General features: G+C 36.9%; 1 protein-coding gene across 2 annotated transcripts in view; it reads left to right on the top strand.

Moving 5' to 3' along the window:
- LOC115442047 (max dimerization protein 1) overlaps positions 1 to 23,953 on the top strand; it is a 322,842-nt gene extending 298,889 nt beyond the window's left edge. For both annotated transcript variants that reach the window (XM_037440443.1, XM_037440442.1), the window contains exon 5: positions 23,669 to 23,953. In XM_037440443.1, coding sequence (XP_037296340.1) covers positions 23,669 to 23,938 — 270 coding nt within the window. In that variant the 3' untranslated portion in view covers positions 23,939 to 23,953. The remainder of the gene's footprint in view (positions 1 to 23,668) is intronic.
- Positions 23,954 to 24,203: the final 250 nt, after the last annotated feature.

Raw genomic sequence — 24,203 nt, 5'->3', positions numbered from 1 at the left:
TTAAATCTCCATACAAAACTTCATCAGTTTTCTATGAGATACAAGTCAATAAAAACCTGTCAATCACGCAATCAGTGCTAAATCGCACGCCGGAACATGTCAATCTGATTCCGACGTGTGACCCAAACGAATCAATAACATTTTAATAATGACATAACCGCCACGTTGGTTCGGCGCCAGATTATGTAAATAACCTTTGTATAGGTCGTTGAGACTTGACTATAATCGGTGTTTTATAACATTTTTATATTGAATTAGCGACATGCGGGCAGAAGAGTCTATATGCCTAAATTTTTTGTAGAAAAATAAGCTACGATAGGCTAGTTGATTGTAGAACGGATTGCCGAGACGAATGTCCGAAATAATATCAGTCATGTATTATATACCGTCCTAATGCCGGGCACGGGTCTCCTCTACTACTGAGAGGGATTAGGCCTTAGTCCACCACGCAAGCCTAGTGCGGATTGGTAGACGTCACACACTCTCAAAATTCTATAAAGAACTTCTCAGGTATGCAGGTTTTCTCTCGATGTATTCCTTCGCCGTTATAATATTAAAATTTAGTGAAATCACAGTAAAACCTAGTTTTTATAACGTAATACGGTTCTTAAACGTTATGTTTGTTAAGTGCTACCGAAGTTACACGAACCTTCGCATGTTTGCAAATTAACTTACTTTTGACGTTTCTTCATATATTTAACAACCGAATAACGATGCTAGCAAGTCACAGGATGTTAATCATCACGATTACTCAAACAGAATGCAATAACATTTAAATTATTTTTATGCAGTGTATGTTACTTTTAAACCTTGAATTGCTTTTGAAAGAGCAATAGTAGAGTTATCGCCCGTTCTTCTCTGATGGGAACTGCTTTCGGAACTAATGTTAGGGTCTTTTCACAAATTCTTCGTAAAGCTAATCGGCACATAAATGTATAAGTCTACCAAATATAGTCACTGCTTAAAAATACGTATTCGATACAAACCAAACACAGTTATCTGCCACTCAATACTCGCGGCAATCTGCGGAGCCTCGTTCGTGCGCAGCTGAATACCTTCCTTTTGTACGGAACAGCAATCAAGTGAACTATCCGCGCCAATCAAAAACTCGTACAACGCCATCTATCGGTTATATATACCAAACACACGAAAAGGTCAGTTGGAAAGGCAGTGCGAGTTTAAATTTAGAACATATTATAGTTCCCGCGTAAATCCCGACCCACGAGATTTTTTACAGCCACGCGACTTCTTCAACATTAATTGTTATATTTCTGTCAATTTACATGAAACCGTAATATACTATTAGCAAACCTTCTCAAGAATTGCACTATCGTTTAGTAAAACCTGTATAATAATCCGTTTTAGTAGATTTGAGAAAATCGATCACATACAATTTTTTCTTAGCTTTGGGGACTTTGTTTTATATGTATAGATAGATTAAATATATTCAATTGAGAGTGTAGCTATTTAACTTAAGTCGATAATCTAGGAAATTATGCTGATTAAACAGGACGTTAATGTCAGAGACATAGAAACTACATTCCAAGCACGATAAACTTACCACATTCATCAAACCCAGCCCGTTAACGTACACGCTGCCAACATGCGATACTGTCACGCCATCTATGTTATGTCATTTACATTACGATCATACACTTTTATTAGAGATGAGGGTAGTTTGCATTATACACACGCCTATTAGTCACAAAGGGTAGGCAAAGACGCAACTAGTGAACCTACTTTCTGCAGTGTGTTTTCCATTCCATTATGTGATAGCCTATCATACTAAGCACAAATTCTATACCCTAGGATACTGAGCAGAAAACCTAATAGTTTGCATGACTTAGGCGTGATTCGAACCTGAGACTTTTACATCTACGTAAATACGTCACGGAGCCAGTAAATATTTCATATTATGTTAAGAAGTTACGATCCCAAACATGTTGCGCGCTGCTTGCAACATTGCCGGGTATCAATATAAAACAGTCATCGAAAATACAATGGTCAATATTGTATTAAAGCACAAAACATGGGAACTGGATGTTCAACGTGTTTATTAACGGCTTAGTGGATGAATTATTGCTTTGCGAATTTGTGCTAATATTGTTAAATGCGTGCACTGTACTAAAGAGGAGATCTGAGTTCGATTCTTGTAATTTTTGATGATACGAAAATATTTTATAGAAACTCATAGATATGAAAACTATGTGCGGTTAGGGCCGCTGCAGATAGAAGTAGAAAGATAATAAACCCAGGTATATTACGTGGTATGAGTTTTATTTCTGCACCTACGCGTTACACTTAGCACTGCAGGGCCCTTATTCTGTATGATAGTGTAAACGCGTAACGCGGTGTCATGTTATCTTCGAGAAATGTGCGTGGAATGGTATTCTGTAAGCCAAATTTCTATAGTCCTAAACATGATGCGTTGTGTTACGTGCTTGTTACGCACTGTTATAATAACGTGCGAGATAGAGAATAAGGCCCCTGGTGTTAAGCAACAATTAGTAGCGTTATATATAATACAAAACGACATTTTGATTAATTTTGCACGAAAAGTACACAAAAGGGGTTATATTAAAAAGAGTGGACACGGGCGATGTTGTGAACTCCTACACCCTTATTCATAGAGGTTATTAATCTAAGGATGGAACATTCCTGTGATAACAAGTCTGTTTCTCAGCTCTGTTTATCTGACAGCTTGCTGTTTATTTAGCTTTGTTTATCTGACAGCCAATTAGATTCAAGTTGTATCTCAATATTAGTCAATCACAACGGCCCTATGTCTACGCACTGCGAAGGCTGCTAAGCCATCAGCACTGAGAAACAGACTTTTTATCACAGCTATGCTCCGTCCTTAGACAAATAACGTCTATGAAGAAGGAGGTTAGTGTATATTCCTTAAATACGTCCCGAAACAGGAACGTTCGAGACGCAATCCGCAACTTCCTAACAGGCAGTTATCAATCACTGTCCAACCGAATCGATAACACATAAAAACTTTCTTTCACCCAAACTAACGTGATAACGTCCGGCCAGCTCTACCGTAAAATGAACTTCGATAAGCCAAATATACTTCGTTTGTTAGTTACTTTTTTTATACATGTGCTCGCGGATGTGCTTCAGTGGCGTAGTATTGCGGTATAAGTGCTATAAAGTCTTAGGTTCGATGCCCAGGTCAGGAAAGTGTTTTTCGCGGGAATCTTAGTGCTATTAAATATGCCGAGGTATCCAGCTAGAATCTAATATAATCTCAAAGCAGATATAAGTTACTGTTATATATTACATTAGAACTTCATGCCTTAGAACTCTATGGTAATTTTAGATATTTTCTTAGACGTCTGTCAATAAAAAATATAAAATAAAACCGTGCTACATAAAATAGCTGTATTAATTAATTACAAGCAAAATACAACAGTTACTTTCTTTCTGGAAAGTACAGACGAAACCACAACTCATTGCTAGTCTATATTAATATATTCCTAATATAATCTCATAGGAAGTTCCTCTGATATTCCATACGCTAAAAATAGATTAATCCAGTACTCCAAAGCGTAAACTTGTACGTTAATTATTCACGAGTTTATTAACTAAGTTAACATCTTAGTAGTGGAAAGACAAATATTACTAAAATATGCCGTATATTCATGTATATTACGAGTTCATTTCGTATATGAAAACTATTTTGGGAATTCGAGCATGATAGGTAGAACATAGTCCGGGATCCCGAGGCCGTGAGAACTTATTTATTTCGTGTAGGATACAATAGTGTTAGTACATATATGCTAGGTTTTGTCGACGACCTATCTACAAGTATGAGTTGCTTATATAACCTAAAAGTATCACTCACTTTTCTTAAAGCCTCAGTTTTGGTTACTTACTTATATATTAACACTTTATTGTTCATCATATGTTAACATAAAATAAATCTCAATATAAAAACACTAAAGCATATCTGGCAGTATTATCGCTACATGAAATTTTACAGACTACCTTTTTACATATGACTTAGGGGAATATTATTTAAAATTAATAATCGATACTGGCAGACCCTTCCCGTCGCCGAAAACTTTCGGCGAACGCATTAAAGGTCCAAAAAAAATGCCAGAAAATTAATGAAATCTGACGGCCTTGGGATCTCGATCTATAAAGTCTTACGCTTTGTGCCAGGACGGTTTGACAGAGATTTTTTCATGATGTATATACTCATATACCCTAAGACGTTGAAGTTCAATCTTTCTTGATATAACTAATAGCTAATAAAAGTTAGGTTCATATAAATTGTCTGCCGATTGCACGTGTTTCTCGTTTAACCGTATTCGATTGTCTATAGAATTCAAACAAACGACGCAGTGTCGAATGAACGATCTCGACCCTAGTCTTCGCAGTATTTTCACATCAATCAATTGGTTTATATAGTAATACGCATTGTCTTAACGTAAACACTACATGGACTATAATGTACTTATAAGCATAGACGCAGACGCGCCCTGCCCTTACATAAGTAATAGTTCAAACACAATTTTTCCCAACCAACAAAGAGTCGCTATACAACTGTTAAAATACTTTTACGTCTCTTCTTTCATATCTTAGCACGACGCTTCCAACACAATTTCACCTCTGAATATTTAAACAGTGCTCAGTATTGCACGACGTCTAATAAAAGTGACAAGTTTTTATTAAGCCGTAGTTTTTTCGATGTCTCGCTGCGAATTCTTGGCATATAATTTTTCGTTAAGAAATGTGTTTGGGTATAATAACTTTTATTTATTTATGATGTAATTTGTGAAGTAACAGATATAAGCGGCGATAGCCTTGTTGGGTGTAGAACGGACTGTCGCGAGGAATGTCCGCAAGTTCAAATCATATGGCCAAACACCTCTAACTTTTCTAAAATTATGTGTATTCTATGTGAATTATCGCTTGTTTTAACGGTGAATGAAAACATCGTGTGGAAACCTGCAACATTAGAAGGTCTGTATAAGAATTTTGAGGGTGTGTGAAGGCGACCAATCCGCACTAGGCTGGGATGGTGGACTTCTTAGTCCTAATCCCTCTCATTAGTAGAGGACGCCCGTGCCCAGTAGTGAAGCAGTATATAATACAGGGCTGATCAGATGCCAGGCCAAATCAAAAGTATCCTGGACGGGCGATAAAGCATGGAAAGATTAATAAAGGTGGAGAAAGTGAGAGAATATGCCAGAATCGAACAAACTGGCAAAAAAAGTGTTGCCTAAAAATAAATACCTACTTACATAAGCCTTTATCCTCGAAGGGTTAGGCAGAAGCGTATCTAGGGCATCATTATTTCGCCGAACTTAGAACCGTGCCATATTAGAAAGAGGATGAATCTAGATTAATTGGCAAAAATCTAATAACATAAGAAGAATAAGAAATAGGTGTAAAAATAGATCAGCTTATGCCTAGGCAATAAGGATTGACGTAAAAATGAGGTGCGAACAAAAACCCTCGCTAACAAATGGGGTACAAATGCGTATTCGCAGGAACACACAGCGGCAATTAATAAAATCCCTCCCTGCCCCTGTGACCCCCCATCTAGTCCCTTGTCTGATCCGAACGGCTTGTACTAATCACTTCCATAATTAACCTAACCGACAGGCACGGATTAAGTCGGGGTTTTGCGTGACCATAAACCCACTAATTCAGTCTGAAATGTCATTTGTTGTTCGCAAATAATGGTAAATAGTGTGTTTTGTTAATGCAGGTTACACAACGATTATAGTATTTATAGTGATTTTTATATAAATAATAAGAGAACGTATTGCTCGATTGAACTTCAACTACCCATCAACAAGTAAGATTAGTCGAAAATATACTCACAAAGCACAAGATATAGCACTCTCATTTTTATACTGACATATTGGATTTAATGTAAATAACTCATTAAGCAGGCTTATTAGTCTTTGCTTTATTTAGCCGTAGAAATAATTAGTATAGTGGTTTCTACCTACAAAGAATCTTCATTTCCAAACACATCGACCAGCCCTTACTATACTTTTAAAAATATCATTACGCACGAAAACTAACACAATAACCAATGCCCTACACAGAAAAACTAATATTAGACAACACAATATTCAATACCTACTTATCATCTAACATATCCAATTATTTAACCCCCATCACGCATCCCGAATCCGCCCCCTCATCCCGTAGTACGCGGTATGGGCGTGCCAAGTGGATCTCGGCAACAGTAACTGCTGACCCCAGCACCCGATAAATAACAGCCGCCCACACTAATTAAACTTACGTCCGTGTAAAAATGTGACCACATTCAGTATATTTGGTTGATTAAAACAAGTATACTATCGGTAGCCCGGCTGTGCTAGGGCATTGTCTATTCGAAGCACCAGTGTGGATAATGGTCCAGTTAGAACCATTTAGTCTGTATTTACTGGGCATTATGAAACTAAAAATCTAACGTAAGCAAATGGGATAGATTCCATAATGGCACTAACCAAGATACCTTTCTGCAATCGTAAACGCTAAGGTTATGAATGAAAATGACATTCAAGCGTTGCACTTATCAATAGTAATGTCATTCACATTTTTTCTATTTTCTATTGGGATTCGAACCTGCGGACATTCGTCTCGCCAGTCCGTTCCACACCCTACTAGGCCATCGCCGCTCTTTAGTAATGTAATAGTCAGTTATTTAGATAAAGAGCCCGTTTACCAAAGTTTTGGAAAAGACATACATATATATTAGTTAGTTACAAATTCGACATCACCTGTCCAATGTTCATGTTTGCCCCACCAAAGAAACCCGAGTCCGTCCCACGGTCGGGCGTGATCGTCGGGAGCCGATGACCCCCACACTAATAAATAACAGGAGACGTCCGGCCTAATGAAATCTATGCTTTGGAAAAATGTCACCGCATTCGGTTACGTATAGCGAATTAATTGGGATGTGTACGTGTATAGGTACAATAAATGATGAAATTCAAAGCTTCAAGTTGAGGCGGAAAAGATCTGGAGTGGCAACCTGGAACCGGAAGACGCAGCGTAGGCAGGCTCCCCACGAGATGGACCAACGACCTGGTGAGGGTCGCCGGAGTCCGATGGATGAGGGCGGCCCAGAACCGGTCTCTATGGCGCGGTATGGAGGAGGCCTATGTCCAGCATTGGACGATTCCCGGCTGAAATGATGATGATGAAAGCTTTAAACGCGCTTATTAATATTAAAGAATGCGATCGAGTATGCCGCACGCTTTATAATAAGCGATATTACTAGCATAAACATTAACAGCAATAATGCTACCAAAAGCTCTTCTTCTAATATTTTAGTTATTTCAATAACGCCTAGTAATTATTGGATAACCAATTAACTTGCTTCTGGTTCAAAGGTTTCCCTTCACTGAACAATAAAAGGTTTTTAATTAGATAAAAAAAAACGACTAAAGGAATTCGAATTCTGATAGTCTTAAGGGAAATTAAGATTGCAGGGTCGCTGTATACATAGAGCTTTCAATAGGTTGGTTTGGTAACCTGTGGTAAAAGCCCTAGAATTAGCAGTGGTCTTTTTGTTTTTAGTGATTCATTTTATTCGGTTGTTAAAGCCGAAATGAGCCCCATATTTGAACTCAATGCCAGCATTTCAAATTGAGCTGAAAATGCAGTTAACACAATCGACATATCCTACTATGTCAACTGAAACTCATCAACAGGAACCTTAAAAAAAGCCTCCATCGCCCGCAGCGGAACAGAAGCAATGTCGCTGAAATGTAATTCTGAAAGTTTCACGGTACCGCGGGCCGCGCACAAAGGGAACGGACCGTTGACACAAGTTGTTTTACGCGAATTTCCAACCTTTTACTATTGGAAAACAAATTTTTATATTAACTGGTATTTGCACGTGACTCCGTAGTCTTTTGGGCGTTAGGACCGAAATTATCCAGATTTCTGAAAATCAAATTGGTGTTGTAAATCAAATATTTTGATTAAACTACCGCTTGTATTGTAACGTAGTTAAAATTTGCTATGCTATATCTAGGGACGGAAACTATTGCATACAAACATGTTCCAAGTTTTCAACATTTTTCAACATGCGTATAACATTAAGGCACTCTTCCCGAACAAGAGTCATATACAAAGAAAAGCTAATCTCGCCTTCAGTCAGGCATGAGACCAATAGACACCTGCACGACTACTCCAAAGCATCTTCCGATACCTCCTACAGACTATACGCGGCATGCTCAACAAACAGTTGCACGTCAGCAATAAGCCAACGGTGTATAAAGGCCAACACATGAATTATTAAGAAGCGCGGCGGCCCGCGGGCGTATTCTGGACGCTCGATACCAACTCGCGTGATTTACAGCCGCTCGTAAACCAGGCCCCACGCTCCCGCAAACTGTAGATGGGCTATTATCTATCTCTCTTTTTCATTTGTGTTGTTTCATTGCGGGTGTTGCAATATTTTTTGAACTTGCAAAAGTTTTTGACGGGGAGAAATGGGTGTCGCGTTGTTGTGTTTGTGTTGTGGACTGTTGGTTCAAATAAGTTTATACTTTATTGTAAGATTTGATAGTTTTAGTGACGGTACTAACGAATAAATCTGTACTTTTTCGGAGTAAGTTACGTGTTATTCAATTTACATACCGAATTGTATGTCGTAAAAACTTGGAATAGTATCTTAATTCCGACTTTCTTTCTCACTGTATTAGTAACTAAAGCGTTCTTGTACTGGTTTAAACAATTAAAAAAAAAACATTATGACCGTGACAATAGACTCAATTATTTTTCACTGCATAACTTAAAATATTATCTTTACCTATTATAGTATGGTCAGTGTTGCCATTTCATTAAGAAATCAATTATGTATACAAAAGTACTGGAACAACTTTCGTGCCAATAATTTAACAGCGCATATATCATTGAGCATTCTGCAGTTGCCAATTGCACAGCGAGTTGTAACTAATGGTTATAGGCGGATTGATCGTTAGACGCCATTAATAGCTCATCAGAGAGTTGTTTGTTATTCAACAACGGACTAACTGTCCGTTAGGACGGCATTAACTGTAGCTAGCTGTCTTTATTAGAAAATTTTAGATTACCAAACGCGAAAAACAACAGTTTTTTTTTGGTTATTTTTTTTGCAAAATAACTTCTTTTGAGGTTAAGATTAGGCATGCTACTATTTATTTTAAAGTATAAAATACTATTATGATGCATATGGAGCGTCGTCAAACATATTTCCGCAAGATACAATAGGAACTCGCGTGTTCGATTCCAACAACGGGCCAAATTGCGACTATGCGGCTTGGGTCTGTGGTACCAAAACTTCATCGTATTACAAGAAATATCGGGCACTGTATTTATAACAATATCATCACGCGAACTGATGTCTTGATATATGAGAGAGCGATATAATGGCGTTCAAATAAAATAACACGAAATGCACAAACGATGCAGCGGTTTACTGCCTTGATGTACGATCGTAATACTTAGCAATGTTGTGATATGCTACTGTAAAACTATATGTGACACATTAGACTTTTTAACTAAAGACTAGATGGATCAATCATCTCCTGTTCGGTTTGGTTTCGATTACTTGAGATCAACCTTAAATTTTATCGAATTCTCGCCATTTCTTTCTGCAAATAAACTTATTTAGAACGTTGAAAAACTCTCAAACCATAAAATTGTAATAGGTGTATATTATATCAGCTGCTTGTAGTCCACCGTTGGACATAGCCCTCTCCTAAGGTACGCCACAGAGCCCGGTGTGCTACTTTATGCATCCAGTCGCTTAATATATGAGACAATAAGAAGTCATTATTTTAGGAAAAACCTTCGTGCTATCGCTTTGCTGGATTGACAGTATCAGTAGAGTTTATACTTCTTTGTAATACAAACCTGGACTTGATATTTTAGTATGACATAACACGGAAAACCAGTTCCAATTTTAAACCTAGACAACTTTAAAATCACCTAAATAATAAACTTGAACTGCATCGTAAGGAATAAGGTCGCGGCGGCCGTTCGTTTACGACGTTCGATCGATAGGATGTATTTATTGTGTTCGAAACGATAGCTTTGACGAACGTCTACACGTCGGTTTATAGATCGTTTCGCAGAATAAGGACGTTTAAAACTAATTCGACACTTGTGTTGATGTTTATTATCACGCCTGATGTTGGCTTATGGGTTCGGAATCGATTTGAGTGGTTGTTGATTTGAAATAAAGACAATAAATGTTAAATTAGGGTGGGTGGAAATATGTCAACATTTGCTCTTAAATGAGTGTAAGGCTAGTTATATAAGATACTCTAGCTACTTTTGTCTTGACCAGCATAGTGGCATATGTTCTAAATCTTATCATGATAGTAATTAGGCTAAGTTACCGAAATTTATGCATAAGTAAAATATGCTTAAGCATTCTGTAGCGTATGACAGTAATGATTAACATATTACCTTCTTTTAAAAAGCTGTTTTCGTCCAAACTCCACGGCAGCTCTGATGTCGTATAACCCTTAATATACCTACTATTACCAGCTTTCTCTAATAACAAGCCAGTCCGTCAGTTAGTTCAATGATATTGACATTCTCCAAATCCCGCACAACCGTCCACATCAGTCCAAACTACGGCCATATTTAATTTGCAAAACGTATAGATAATGACGCGGCTTTGTGCCACATATTAATTTCGCCACAAAAGGTACACGGTCATTAATGTGCTGGCGGTCCCCCGCGGCCCATATCTTTGCTTTATTGCTGAAATTTTCTTTATTACCCGCTGCGAAGTATAATATCTACAGACAGGTCGTTTTGAATGCCAGAGGTTTTGTTTACGCATTTTCTGGTAATGAGTTGTGTGAGTTTATCATAAAGCTATTCCAGTTTTTGATTGTTTTAAGAAATCGCTTTGTAGATTTGTGTTTTGTGGTGAATTATTTTGAATGTCAAAAAGCGAAGAATCTGTCAAAGTAAATAATTTTTGTTCAAATGAACCACATACCTCAAATACTTTAGAGACTCAAAAATAACTAAAAGGTAACTTCTTTGTTAAAAATCTTCTACAAACGAAGCTATCCATCAGCGCTATTAACATTTTCCCTATATATTCGATAAACTATTATATAGTTTTTTTTAAATCCGTCAATCTATGTACTTTCTAATGCATTTATAAAGATGTAATCACTTAAATAGTATAGTCAATAAAAATCATCTCACGAATACTATATATCAAAGTGAGCCTTCTCATCACACGTTTTTTATCACACAGGCGTCGTGCATTTCTCTCGTAAAAAATGATATAATTAAATCCCCGACTTTCCTGTTGCGCTCGGGGATTATTTAATTATTTTTTTATATTCCCGAGGGATGATATTTCAAGCGGGGACAACTTGAGACCCCTTTGTGGCCTTGCGGAATTTGTCACTCGACGATTCAGAACGTGAAACTTTTCACAATGGAACCACGTTGGTTATTTAACGTAAAGTCTGATTTATTGTTCTTTCTGCGACATTATTTTAATTGACCAATGAGAATTTAAAATGGAAATATTAAGCAAGAAATAGATTGAAGGTTTACTATTAACGGTTATTAATAATGTTTGAAATAAATAAATAAAAATACGTAAGTAAAATTAATAACTTAGCAACTAAATTTTCTTAGAGCAGTGACCAGAATATGTATAATCTTTTTGGCTTAAATGTATGGCACGTTTGGTCTATACTTCTAGCTTTATAATCATCACCTATTTTAAACCAAATATTACATCCATTTTAAACACTTGTGTAAATTTATTGTTAGCTTTGACTTTTATAGAATACGGTTTCGGCATTTATGTACTTCAAGCATTCAAACATCTTCCAAAACGTTTTTTTATAGAGCACGGCAAAATTGCCCCACTGAATCTGATGATAACTGAAGTGGAGTTCAAATAGTGTCGAGTTACTACAATTGATTACCCCTCGCCAGTTGCCACAATTACGCCGGCCTGCGTGAACCAGATACAGACATTTATATTATAAGTAAATAACCGCAAACCGACAGAACTAAGTCAATTTAAATCGTAACTAATTTCATATCAAAGCTGTAACTAAGCCAGTGTCGCGCAAATCCATCATGCCTCATGCTGATATTCCGTTGCGTCACATCTCGTCTGATTAGACAGATCGGGTAAGGTCCTCGGCTTTGTTACTTTGTCAGGACAGGAATATTGAGTAATGAATTTGCTTCGTCTATAACAGAAGTTCATAAACTTTTTTTTCTCATAGACCACATTCGAAATTTTACTGAACTTTTTTTTTTGTTTCGTTGAGAAATAGAATATCTGCCTACATTGATTAGTGAAATCAAGTCAGCATTTTAATACGTTACTAAAAAACTAGATACATTTTCGTGGACTACACTGTCCTTCAAACCAGAACACAACAGTGACTACACAATGCTGCATGGCGGCAGAAATAGACAATGCGGTGGTAACTACCCACGCGGACTTTCACACATACACCTACCACCAGTAAAACTACTGAAATATTATAAATATTTAAACCCAATTAAACTAAATACTGCTTAAATCTATCCAAAACAGAATCCCCGCATTTAAAACGAGACATAGATAATATAAACTGAAATTATACGAATTAATGGCTTATACGTAACGAGCTCGGGGGATGTGTTTTTAAAACGATTATCCTTTCCTTAACTTTAACTTTAACTCGCCGAGTTAATTGGTAAAGTAAGAATTTTGAGCAATTACTGAAGATAATGCAATAAAGAGGGACTTTGACAAGGCTTTAAATGAAAACGACGCTTGATTAAATTGTTCCAGTACATTTTTCACGTGTTTAAGTTGTTTTAAGTGAGGTACGCGCGTGGACTTAGAAGCCTCGTTAAATTCGTTCTAATGAACCGTTATGCTGTCTTTCATCTCTTTGATATCAGTGTGAAGAAATTTGGGATTTATTTTTATATATTACACTAGCTTTTGTTCGCGGCTTCGTCCGTGTGAAGAAGTTTTCTGGGATAAAAGTCCAGCTATATATTTTCCCGGGATAGAGCATCCTTTAACCTTCCCAGGGTCTTAAAGGATCTCCATACCAAGTTTCATAAAAATCCGTTTAATAGATTTTGAGGAAATCGAAAACGTACAGACAGTCAAAAAAGGGGACTTTGTTTTATAATATGTATAGATGTTCATGTGACGTTCCACGTACCTACTATTATCAAGTTGTTATCAATGTAGTTAAATGAACTACTTTTAACAAAAGTAAAAATCAGTTGATTTGTTTTCTCTGTATAATGTACTGTAGTTTATACCTTAAACTGATTTTGAAAAGAACTTAACCAGAGTTTCTTGTCCGGTCTTGCATGTTGAGAACTGATTTCCGAATAAAATAAATTATTTTATTTAATTTCGTTAAATATTAGGAATTTTCTGAAGACTTCAAAAATGGGTAACGCATTTACTTCCAACACATTCTTTAATTGTTTATATTCCTATTAACTATACCTTTAAAAACATGCCTAAATTTAAATCTACACTAATTATTTCCGTAAAAACATTCAACCATAAACATATAATTCTTAGGGTTCATTTTTGCTACTCGCGGAACTCTAAAAACAAATGGGAATATACACGTAATAAAAAAACACATTACGCTCCAATAACCATACGTAATGAGTGCTTATTGTTTTGCAAGACACACGTTATTGATGGCGCTTTCTTGTGCGTTGCCGTCACGGTGTGATCGTACGACATTTGTCAAATTGTCCGAGGTGAAAAAATAGTGGAGTTTCTGAGATTGTGAAATTGGAATACCGAATTCTTTACGCTGTATTATTATTAGTTTTTTTTTTTGTTATTTGCATGACTAGACGAGCTTGCCGTACGCCTAATGGTAAGCGATACGACCGCCCATAAACAGTAGAAAAACCATCCAACATCTTGAATTACAAAGTATTGTTCGGTGTTCCCTTGCGCTGGCCATCCTGAGACATGAGATATTAAGTCTTATTATGGCCAGTAGTTACACTGGCTAGAATGTTCTTCAAACTGGAACACAACAGTGACTACACACTACTGCTTGGCGACAGAAATAGATATTGTGTTGGTACCTCCCCAGGCGGACTCTCACATATGAGTGACCAGTATTGACTTACATGTTACACGAGGAGCTTTATTCTCTGTGACATTGTTTTGGTAGTTCATAACAAGCACATAACGCGCTACATCGCGTTTAAGACAATAGATATTGGCATACAGAATATCATTCCACACTAATTACACGAAGATAACGTGACATGGCCGTGTTACGAGTTTACACTGTCATAAGACAATAAGCCCCAACCGTTTTATTAATATATCATTGTTCAAACGGTAGCGTTAACATAATATTCCATCTCACTTCATCCCACGTTTAATATAATTAAAACTTATCCGACTGTACACAATTTATAACTTGAAAATCCATATCACCTCTGCTTATATTGAATTTGACAAAACAAATTTCCCTCGAAAACTGAACAATCTCCCGTAACTTCGTACATTTCCTTATTCCCTCACCGCGGCGGCACGGGACCCTCACCAATCGCTCCCATCGACCTATCGACGTTGTGATTTATTTTTGTTTTCACGTAGTAAATGTAATTCGGAATTATAACGTAGGGACCGCGTTATTACCCATAAACTCGGTAATAGCCCTACCTGCTATATTTATAAAGTACAAATTACAAGTCATTTTGTAAAATGATTTGTTTTTGTTTGGCTTTGTGGACTGGTTCTTAGAATACGTTTAGAAAATATTGCATGTTATGTTCGTTTTGTATACTTTTTAACTGTATAGAAAACTTCAAACTTTGTTGAAGATTTTAAGGATATTGTACTCCTGAGTCGGTTATATGTTGGACGGATAACTTTTATCTATTAAAAATCAGCCCTAAATAGAGTATTAAACAGTTGCATCATCCTTCATGATAAAACCTCATCTCGTATAAGCGGCACTTATATACCTTTACTGGTGGTAGGTCTCTCATATGTGAGGGTCCGCCTAGATAGGTACCACCGCAATGTTTATTTCTGCCGCTAAGCAGCAGCGGGTAATCAATTATGTTTAGTTTTGAAAAACATTATAGCCAGTGTAACTACTGGGCATAAAAAAACTTTACATCTCGTGACAGCGAGCGCAGTGGGATACTAAACAATACTTTGTAATTCAATGTGTTGGATGGTGTTTCTACTGTTTATGGGCGGTCTTATCGCTTACCATCGGGCGAACGGCAACCTCGTCTCGTCATTCAAAGCAATAAAAAAACCTCGGCAACCAAACAAAAGCAATATTTATGTTTTCGCATAGCACACAGATTGTCATCTCAATAATTGAAGATACAGATGTGGATACGATAGCAGGACCGCCACTCGGTCACGTTTCAACTTTTGAATTAAGTAACCCTTTCGCTTTGTGTTACGGTTATGTTTAAATTTAGGAATTATGAAAAATGGCGTGTTTTTTTTTCTTGAGACAATTATGTCTGTTAGTAAGTAACATTAAATAAATGAAGACTATGCCTACCGTTAACTTTGAGGTTTTGGGTTCAATTCTCATACTGGTTAAGAATAATAAACCATTCCTATTTCCTATACATCCAATCAAATAGCAAATGGCACATTTTTAAAAAACAAAAATTATTATGTGATATTCAAATCGCTCAACTAATTAAAAAGAAATAACCACAAACGGTAACATCACGTACAACATAATATAACAAAGAATAATAATATATTTTGCTCATCATCATTGCCAAGACATAACTAACACATATACTCACGTCTTTTATCTCCAAAGGGGTAGGCAGAGGCGCAACTAGTGGACCCACTTCCCGTCACCTCTATTCCGTCCCATGATAGGAGTTGAGACTACCATATCGGGCAAAACTCTGGGCTGATACTGAGTAGAAAAGACCAATTTTACTGATCGACCCGAGGATCAAACCCGAGACCTCAGCACTGCAGTCGTACGGTAACTCAACTACGCCACCGCGGCAGTAAAATAAATAAAATCCTCCACGCAACCCAGCGGCAACACCCGCGGGACAGTGTTACCACAAATAATTTAATTTGCACAACGTTTTATCGTAACAACTTTGTCTTAAAATATCTAGAAACAATACGAATAACAATACGTAAATGTTTTTTATACTTAACGCTCTCTAAGGCTTTATTGTTATCAAGAATATGTACTTCATTTAAGTTTGTAGGAAGCAAGGGGATGTGAATTTTTCTTAAATTCTTACTCCATGGAGTTTCTGTTATCGGAATGTTTGCCGGCAAACATGACAGCTACATGACATTACGCGTGTCACGGAAAAAAAACCTTATTATGTAGTATATAATGTTATATTCCCGTGACACATGTAATGTCATGTAGCTGTCATGTTTGCCGGCAAACATTCCGATGCTATATGGGTTAAGTTCCTGAATTCGTTTCCATTCGTTTTCGTACACTAATCGACATCGAATAAAAAATGTATTATTTTTAAAAGCGACTTGGAGTCGCTTTTGCTATAAAATGTATGGACATTTTTTAGTAATTTTCGATCTCAAAAGTACCCAAATCTTAGATGATTTCAATAATCTTTTGCTCTTTACAAATAAGCTGATCGATTCACATAATTTTTTTGTTGCGCAAATTGCTTATTTTCCTGTTGAATGTAGATTTTACATTAATATTGGATTTTTCCACTCAGTATTAACCTGGAGTAATTTGTACCCATTATGACGATAGACTCGCGTCCTATCACATCATGGGACGGAATACACGGCGGCAGTTGAGCCTCTTTCCCTTCGGGGATATCGTCGTGAGTAAGTGTGTCTGTATTTTTTTATATCTTTAATATTATTTCTATGAAGACAATGTCTAAAATATATAGTTTGACAGTCGAAAATTCTTTGTGCTGCGCTCCATGTGCGCTGGTCCTTAAACGTCGAAATTAGATATTTTTTTTTATTTTAACCAAGTGATAATTATAAATACAAACTCCACAATAATCCCGATAATTGTGCAAAATTCAGTTCATTCTTTTAATCCTTACTTTACCCGGATAAAAAGCAATTATTTATCACAAAATTAAGGCAATTTATCCGCGTGGTGTAATTCTGTATTATGAGATTAGATGTGTCCAGACACTGCTAAGCTATAATCATTTAACACGATTCGTTTTTAATATAACGCGTTGTAATGGGGATTATGTATATGTATTATTATTTAATGAGCTACGTTTATGCAAAGCTGCGATAGCTTTGTTCTGGAACGGGCTGCCGAGACGAATGGCCGCAGGTTCAAAACTCAGGTGACCTCTGACTTATCTAATATAATATGTATATGCTTTGTGAATTATCGCTTGCTTTAACGATGAAGGAAAAAATTGTGAGGAAACTTGCATACCTGAGAAATTCTCTATAGGAATTTTGAGGGTGTATAAAGTCTATCAACACGCTAGGCCAATGATGGACTAAGGTCAAATCCCTCTCAGTAGTAGAGGAGGCCCGTGCCTGGTAGTGTGACAGTATATAATATAGGGCTTATATATGTTTAAATGCAAATTTTTGCAAGCAACTGCGCCCACTAGAAAATCAGTTATAAGTATAAATTGAATTTTTTTTTTCTGTTTAACCACTCTAATACTTGGAACTATTGGTCTGTTTCTCCAAATTCTTTCATATAGAAAGCTACGTATGTATAGGCTACTTTATATCCCGAGACTAGCCAGGGAGCAAAAGCTTGTTATATTGTTCATAGTAAGAAATGTTTGACACAACAAAATGTTATCGGCACAGACGAAACCGCAGGCCGAAACTGAACTATGCAAATGAAGCGCCAGATGAATTTTAAGCGCTGTATCCAACCGACCCGCTGAATATTGGTCTGTTATAATTTAATTGGTTATTTGAAAACTTTTCCAATCTGCATGGGGAATGCGGCGGCCCTTTTTGGGGTTCCGCGGTGGAATTGGTTGACAACCGGCCCTAGACTTAGTTTCTTCATGGATTATAAATGTATTAAGTAAATGCTTTAATAGATGCCACAATATAAACATAAACGTGATAAAAATAAAACTACATAACAATTTTTTTACGTTAATTACAAAAAATAGACAAAGTATCGCGAATTTCTTTAAATTGTACTTATTTGTGTGACTTTTGTTTCTATTCGTATTATATTTAGCGAGTAGCGTTTATCAGATGTGGTAAAATAAGAGCAAGAAAATAGGTCTAAAGCTATATTTAAATGTATCTGGATTATAATGTTGTAAATTATTAGGCTGTAGGTGATATCCCGTACAACTGGATATCTACCACCGTATCGATTTGTGCTGCTAAACAAATTGTCCCGTAGAATTGATATTAAAACGGGGTGCACGCAGATGTTGCCACGAGAAATAAGTAGTTATATTCATTCTTACTATATAACTAAAGATGTAAAACACAAAACCAAGAAGGTCTTTTAGGAAATCGACCTTCCACGATGAAGTATACCACCAAAAAGATATAACGATCAAAATTTTATAGAGAATGCTTTATTCTCAATAAATTTTTGTTAAATACACACGGAACCATCAAACCACATTTCCTAACCTCCGCCAAAATTTTTGATCTCAACGACTTTGCCGTGTTGATTAAACGCCCCGCGGTCCTCGGCACACAGATGTTTTTTTACGGGTAAAACTTGTGGCTCCCTTCGCACGTATTAACTGAGAGGTCTCTCGCGGGTATTGCACGGGTATTGATACCTGTAATGGAACGAGTGTCTTGAGTGTGATATTTTTAATGTTGTTTATTGCGAGGGTCTGGTTAGGAACTGTGATGTTGCTGGATCTCTAGCATGAGAAACAACACACTGATGTAAAGCTTATAAGAGGCATCGTAATTAGATTTTTTTTTTATATCTGCCGTGGTTTTCACCGGGAGTACCCTGCGAACGGTGTACAAGCGACCCCCCCCCTTTTAGCAACCACGGCAGTCCCTGTGAGGAGTTAGTAGGCTCTGCCATTATCACCGAGGGTGCCAGCGGACGGTAGGCTAGCGACCCACGGCTATCCGGTCTCTGGGCCTGGGAGGAAGAACGGAGGGGATAGGGTGAAGGAAGAGAAAAGGAAGGAGAAAGAGCCATCTCAAGATAGTTGGAAGGGAGAGGGAGGGGAAATGTTCACGAACCCTTATAGGCCTCAATGTGTATTTAGCAACCATGTGGTATACACACTGATCTGTGTGCCTAGGGTCGCGGCAAATGTGTCCCCATGCATCGGCATGTATTTGGTGTGGAGACCAAGCGCGTAATTAGATATTAGGTGATAGATGAAAAAGTGACGCCACTGCACCTGATGATAAGTGGAGTGGAGTCCAATAGAATGTCGACTGACGAGTGATGATTACCCCTCGACAGTCGACACAATTATGCCGGCCTGTTAAAACCGGGTATACGCAGGTTGATCCCGGAACACGACACATTTGCGTGGGTCATTATGGCGGGTTTTAGCACCTTGTGTACGGTCGCTATCCGGGCGGATATAAAATATATCCTACCACCAGCACATTGGTACCGATATGTGTCAACCTACCTACTAAAAAAATGTCTTAACCTCCAAAGAATCGACGGCAAAAAAAACATTAATATAGATAAAATCAATAAACAAGCGGCTGAATTGATTGACGTGTTTTTATAGAAAATGTTTTGAGGATACGGATCAGTGACTTTCAAAAAGGCAACTTTAAGGGGCTTATGAATGATGTATGGTCATCCGTGCAGGCCGTCAGCTTCAAGTGTTTTATTAACTGCGCGCTGAGACGTAAATTAATAAGTTTTTTACTTGAATTGTTTAAGCAAGGTTTATGAAGCGATTTAGGAAATAAAAGGACGTGAATATTATTTTATTTTATTTATTAGGTTTTCCAGCAGACTTAACACTACGATTTTAAATATTATAACTTATAGCTATAATGTAAGCCTAAGTTAGGAAAACTCAACATGCACATAATTTAAGCTAAAAGCGATATAAGCGCAAAAAATTAAACACAATATAATTTGGAGACGTTACGCATCATGTTAACCTACGCCAGACTATATAAATCTTGAAGAGAATTTAAACCATAATTTGAACGAAAATAACTCACATAAAAAGAAGCTAAAGACTATTATAATAATAATTATCTTTTTTCCTTTCTGCCATAGTATAAGATCAAATGCACACACTTATAAAAACTGTTGTATATCATACCATGGGACAGAATGGACGAGACATAACGGGAGTATAAAAGTCGTGTGTATGTGAAAGGGGACTTTATCGCCTACGCACAAATTCCAAACTCCGAGTTGATACTGAGCAGAAAATATCACTAACCCACCTGGGGAACGTACCCTAGACCTCTGGCAAGTTATGCAATACAAATACACTATCGAGACAGTCACTACTCACTATATACTTTTTTATAGCTATTGTATAACGAGCTTGACGCTCACCTTAAACGATACGACCACCAATAAACTATAGCAACACCATACAAAATTTTTAATTACATACTGCGTGGCAGGGCGTCACCCAGGGTGTGGGCAGGAAGAGGCAGCTGCCCCCTCTTGAGGTTCTAAAACTCCAATGAATTCACCAATTCCATTTCTAATATTCCGTACGTGAGATGAAGTGGGAGAAGAACATGTGTACAATTCATACTTTTCTCATTCTCTATATTAATTTGCCGTCCCTGGGCCATCAACTGGCGACGCTCTTGCTGCGTGGCACTCCACTGCGCTCGTCACCCTGAGACATAAGATGTAGATTCATAATGATTAGTAAATACCAATATACATATAAGTATATATCGACGGGTGCAAAGTGACAAAAGTTAACTACAATTTTGAGATTTTTTTATTATTGCAGTAACTAACTAAAAAATAAATATACATGTAGATGCCATATGAAATAATGAAGCGGTAATGAAATTTTTAAACAAATTTAGTTTAAAATAAACAAAATTGGAGCATTTTTTCTTATTATGCGCTGTCCTGAAAACTAGCTGTTTTGTATATAACTCTTTTTACTTTGCACCCGTCGATATAGGTACCTTACTTTAACTCGCAATGTAACCGCCATTAAATACATAGGAACGTTTGAGACAACAGCGTCTGTCGGTCCGTCTGTTCGCGCAGATTTATGATGGGATATATCATCCGCGGCCGGCGGCGGTGATGTGGTCTGGCACACTCCCCCCGTGCACCCTCACCCTTCCACCCCTTGCTTCCCCGCACACCCAGTCTACATATACATAAATTATATGTAGACTGGATCTGAAATGAACTTCCTTCTGTCGAAATACACGGGAAATTTTGCGTTCGTCTGTCCGTTGAATGTGGGATTAAGAGCATATATAAATTTTTGAGTTTGTAAGTAAATAATGTATTTCTTAAACAATTATTGTTTGTATATGAGATGATAATTAATAAAAAAAAAACAAAATTTCTTAGTTATTATCCGTGATTTTCAATAAACAATTCTAATATGGTGATAGCCTTGCTTCTTATAACATAATGGGACGGAACATACGTAGCGATCACTTACTGTCTTGGTCGCCCCTGAACTTATCGTTTTAGGGATAAATGCGTAATGTCTGTTTTATTTTAATACTATAAAATCGATGAATTATAATAGCAACACAAAAGAAACCAAAATAGACAAGCTAACCCCTGCCAATCGGATGAAACTACATCGAGGACCGCTTGAAGTTTGAAGGTGAAATATTATACGTATTTTAAAGGTGTCCTCAATCAGGAAGCATCCACTCAACGTTCGAGGGTATAAAAGGATAACGGAGTAGATTGAAGCCAAATATTGTCGCGATTTTGTGTTTATGTGAGTTTTGGATTAACTTATAGATTTATAGATAGAGGGATTTATAGATCTTTAGTCTTACTAATATTATAAATGCGAAATGTGAAAATGTTTGGAATATTATTTTTATTTTTATTGTGGCAGCCCAAGATACAAGCGTAGCTTAGTTTGGGTTCCACTAGCAAATACTTTAAGTAAATAATAATATTATAAATAAATAAATTAGTAGTAACCTCAGAAGCAACTGAGCATCCACTGTGCTGTTTCTTTTCATGAATAGAATATATATATTTTTTTATTGTTTTGAATGACGAGACGAGCTTTCCATTCGTCGGCTGGTAAACGATAGGGAACAAGCCTGTTCACCGGGCACTATTCCAGACTCCGCGCCAATAGGGTATTGACCAGCAAATCCCTTTACCCTACCCGGGGATCCAACCCGAGACCTCAGGTCAGTTAAGTCGCGTGCTCAAAACTACGTCACGGAGTCTGACAATAAAACATTAATCAAGGCGATTAAACGTTTCATAATGATAAATATATATCAATTGCGTCATTCCCTCGAAAACGTGAAAAAATATGTTTACTTTCCTTTGACGAATCCAACGTTTACAGTGATGTTTTTTGAAAACAAGTCAAATATGAAACACTAGCAACTCTGTTTACGTATGAAAAAAAATAAAAAACTTACGTATTCCCTTTATGGCGTGTAAAACATGTTTATATTGAACAAAGTTAGACCTGTCATGGTTTTCCTAAATTAAAAATGTTATTTCTTCGAGAAAAATTGCATGGACTCCCGTAGTTTTTTTTTTTTTTGTATAAGTAAATAGATGCGATTCGTTTGTCAAACTATGGCAACCCAAAAAGTCTAAAAGAAAATTTCATATACCACATTGATCTGATTAGCTACAACACACTCCAAAAGCGATCACAACTGCGCTAAAACATTAATATTATTACAAATAAACGTCAGGGAAAGACTATAGTATAACGACGGACTCGTGTACGCAACTTAGTACTTTAATCAGAGACTTTATAGACGAGTATTTTTGGACTCGTCGTATGACTATTTTTTTGCTTTTTTACATTAGGACTTTATAGACGAGTATTTTTGGACTCGCCGTCATGAGTAATTTTTTTTCTTTTTTACATTAGGACTTTACAGACGAGTTTTTTGGACTCGCCGTCATGAGTCATTTTTTTCTTTTTTACATTAAGACTTTATAGACGAGTATTTTTGGACTCGGTCGTCATGAGTCATTTTTTTTGGTTTTGTTTCGTTGTAAGAACAGCAAAAAATGAAATATCTCGCATAGCCTTATGTCCTCGATGGACTCTGCCCCAGGCTAGTTGGGTCACATAAACTATCTGAATTCCGGCCGGAGGGTAAATCAGCATTACCGAGATTAATGTGGAGGTCGCCGCTTAATGATTAATAAATCAAACTTGTGTGTAGTTTCAGTTTGAATTTAAGGAAATGAGAATAATCAAGTTATAGTTACAATTTTGTAATAATTATACGTGCAATGTATTTCTCTGTCTTTGTCTTTGTAATGAAATGTATTAATTTTCTTTATAATTTAATGTTCGTGATATTGTAACATCTAGTCGTTAGTGTCGAAACTGTGATAAAAGTAAAATCGTGCTTAATTATAATAATTATAATGAAATGCTTCTGTAAAATAATATACTTAAATCGATTCACAGTTTGTGATAATTATTATTATTGTGTTCCACATTTAAAAACTACTGAGACTCATAAATTTGTCGAGTCTCAATTTCAAGAATAAATTCTAACTTAAAATAATATTCACAGAGTCTGGAAGAAAGAGAAAAGCGGCACAATAGTCACAAAGAGCAGTTGGCGCGGGAACACCGCTACCTCAAGCGGCGGCTGACGCAGCTGTGCGCGGCTCCGCGGGACACGCGCAGCATATCCGAGAGCTCCATGACGCATGCGCACGCGACGCGCGCGGACTCCTTGTCCTCATTGGAGTCGTCGTCGGGTGTCTCCACGGCGGAGCGATCGCCATCCTCAGTCTCTGAAAGTGGTGAGTTGACTTGCAGTTTTAGGCTAATCAATTAAACCGCTAAATAAATTAAAAAACATGACCAAAAAATTGCGATAGCTGGAATCCGATTAAACCGTGCAGTTGAATTTTATAGGAAATTAAAATATTCATGTAAGAACTAAGCTATAAATTCACGTTAATGTTTTTACCTTGACCAAAATACAAGATTTTTTACATGATTCCTTTATTCCCATAGCTATAATGATTACGACATCAGTAAATGTGAAAAAATTTCCGATCATATCAAACATAAACAAAACCAGGTACGCACTAAGTAAT

Source organism: Manduca sexta, chromosome 19, assembly GCF_014839805.1.
Source record: "Manduca sexta isolate Smith_Timp_Sample1 chromosome 19, JHU_Msex_v1.0, whole genome shotgun sequence".
Lineage (NCBI taxonomy): Eukaryota > Metazoa > Arthropoda > Insecta > Lepidoptera > Sphingidae > Manduca > Manduca sexta.
This window is presented reverse-complemented; position numbering and strand designations above follow the sequence as displayed.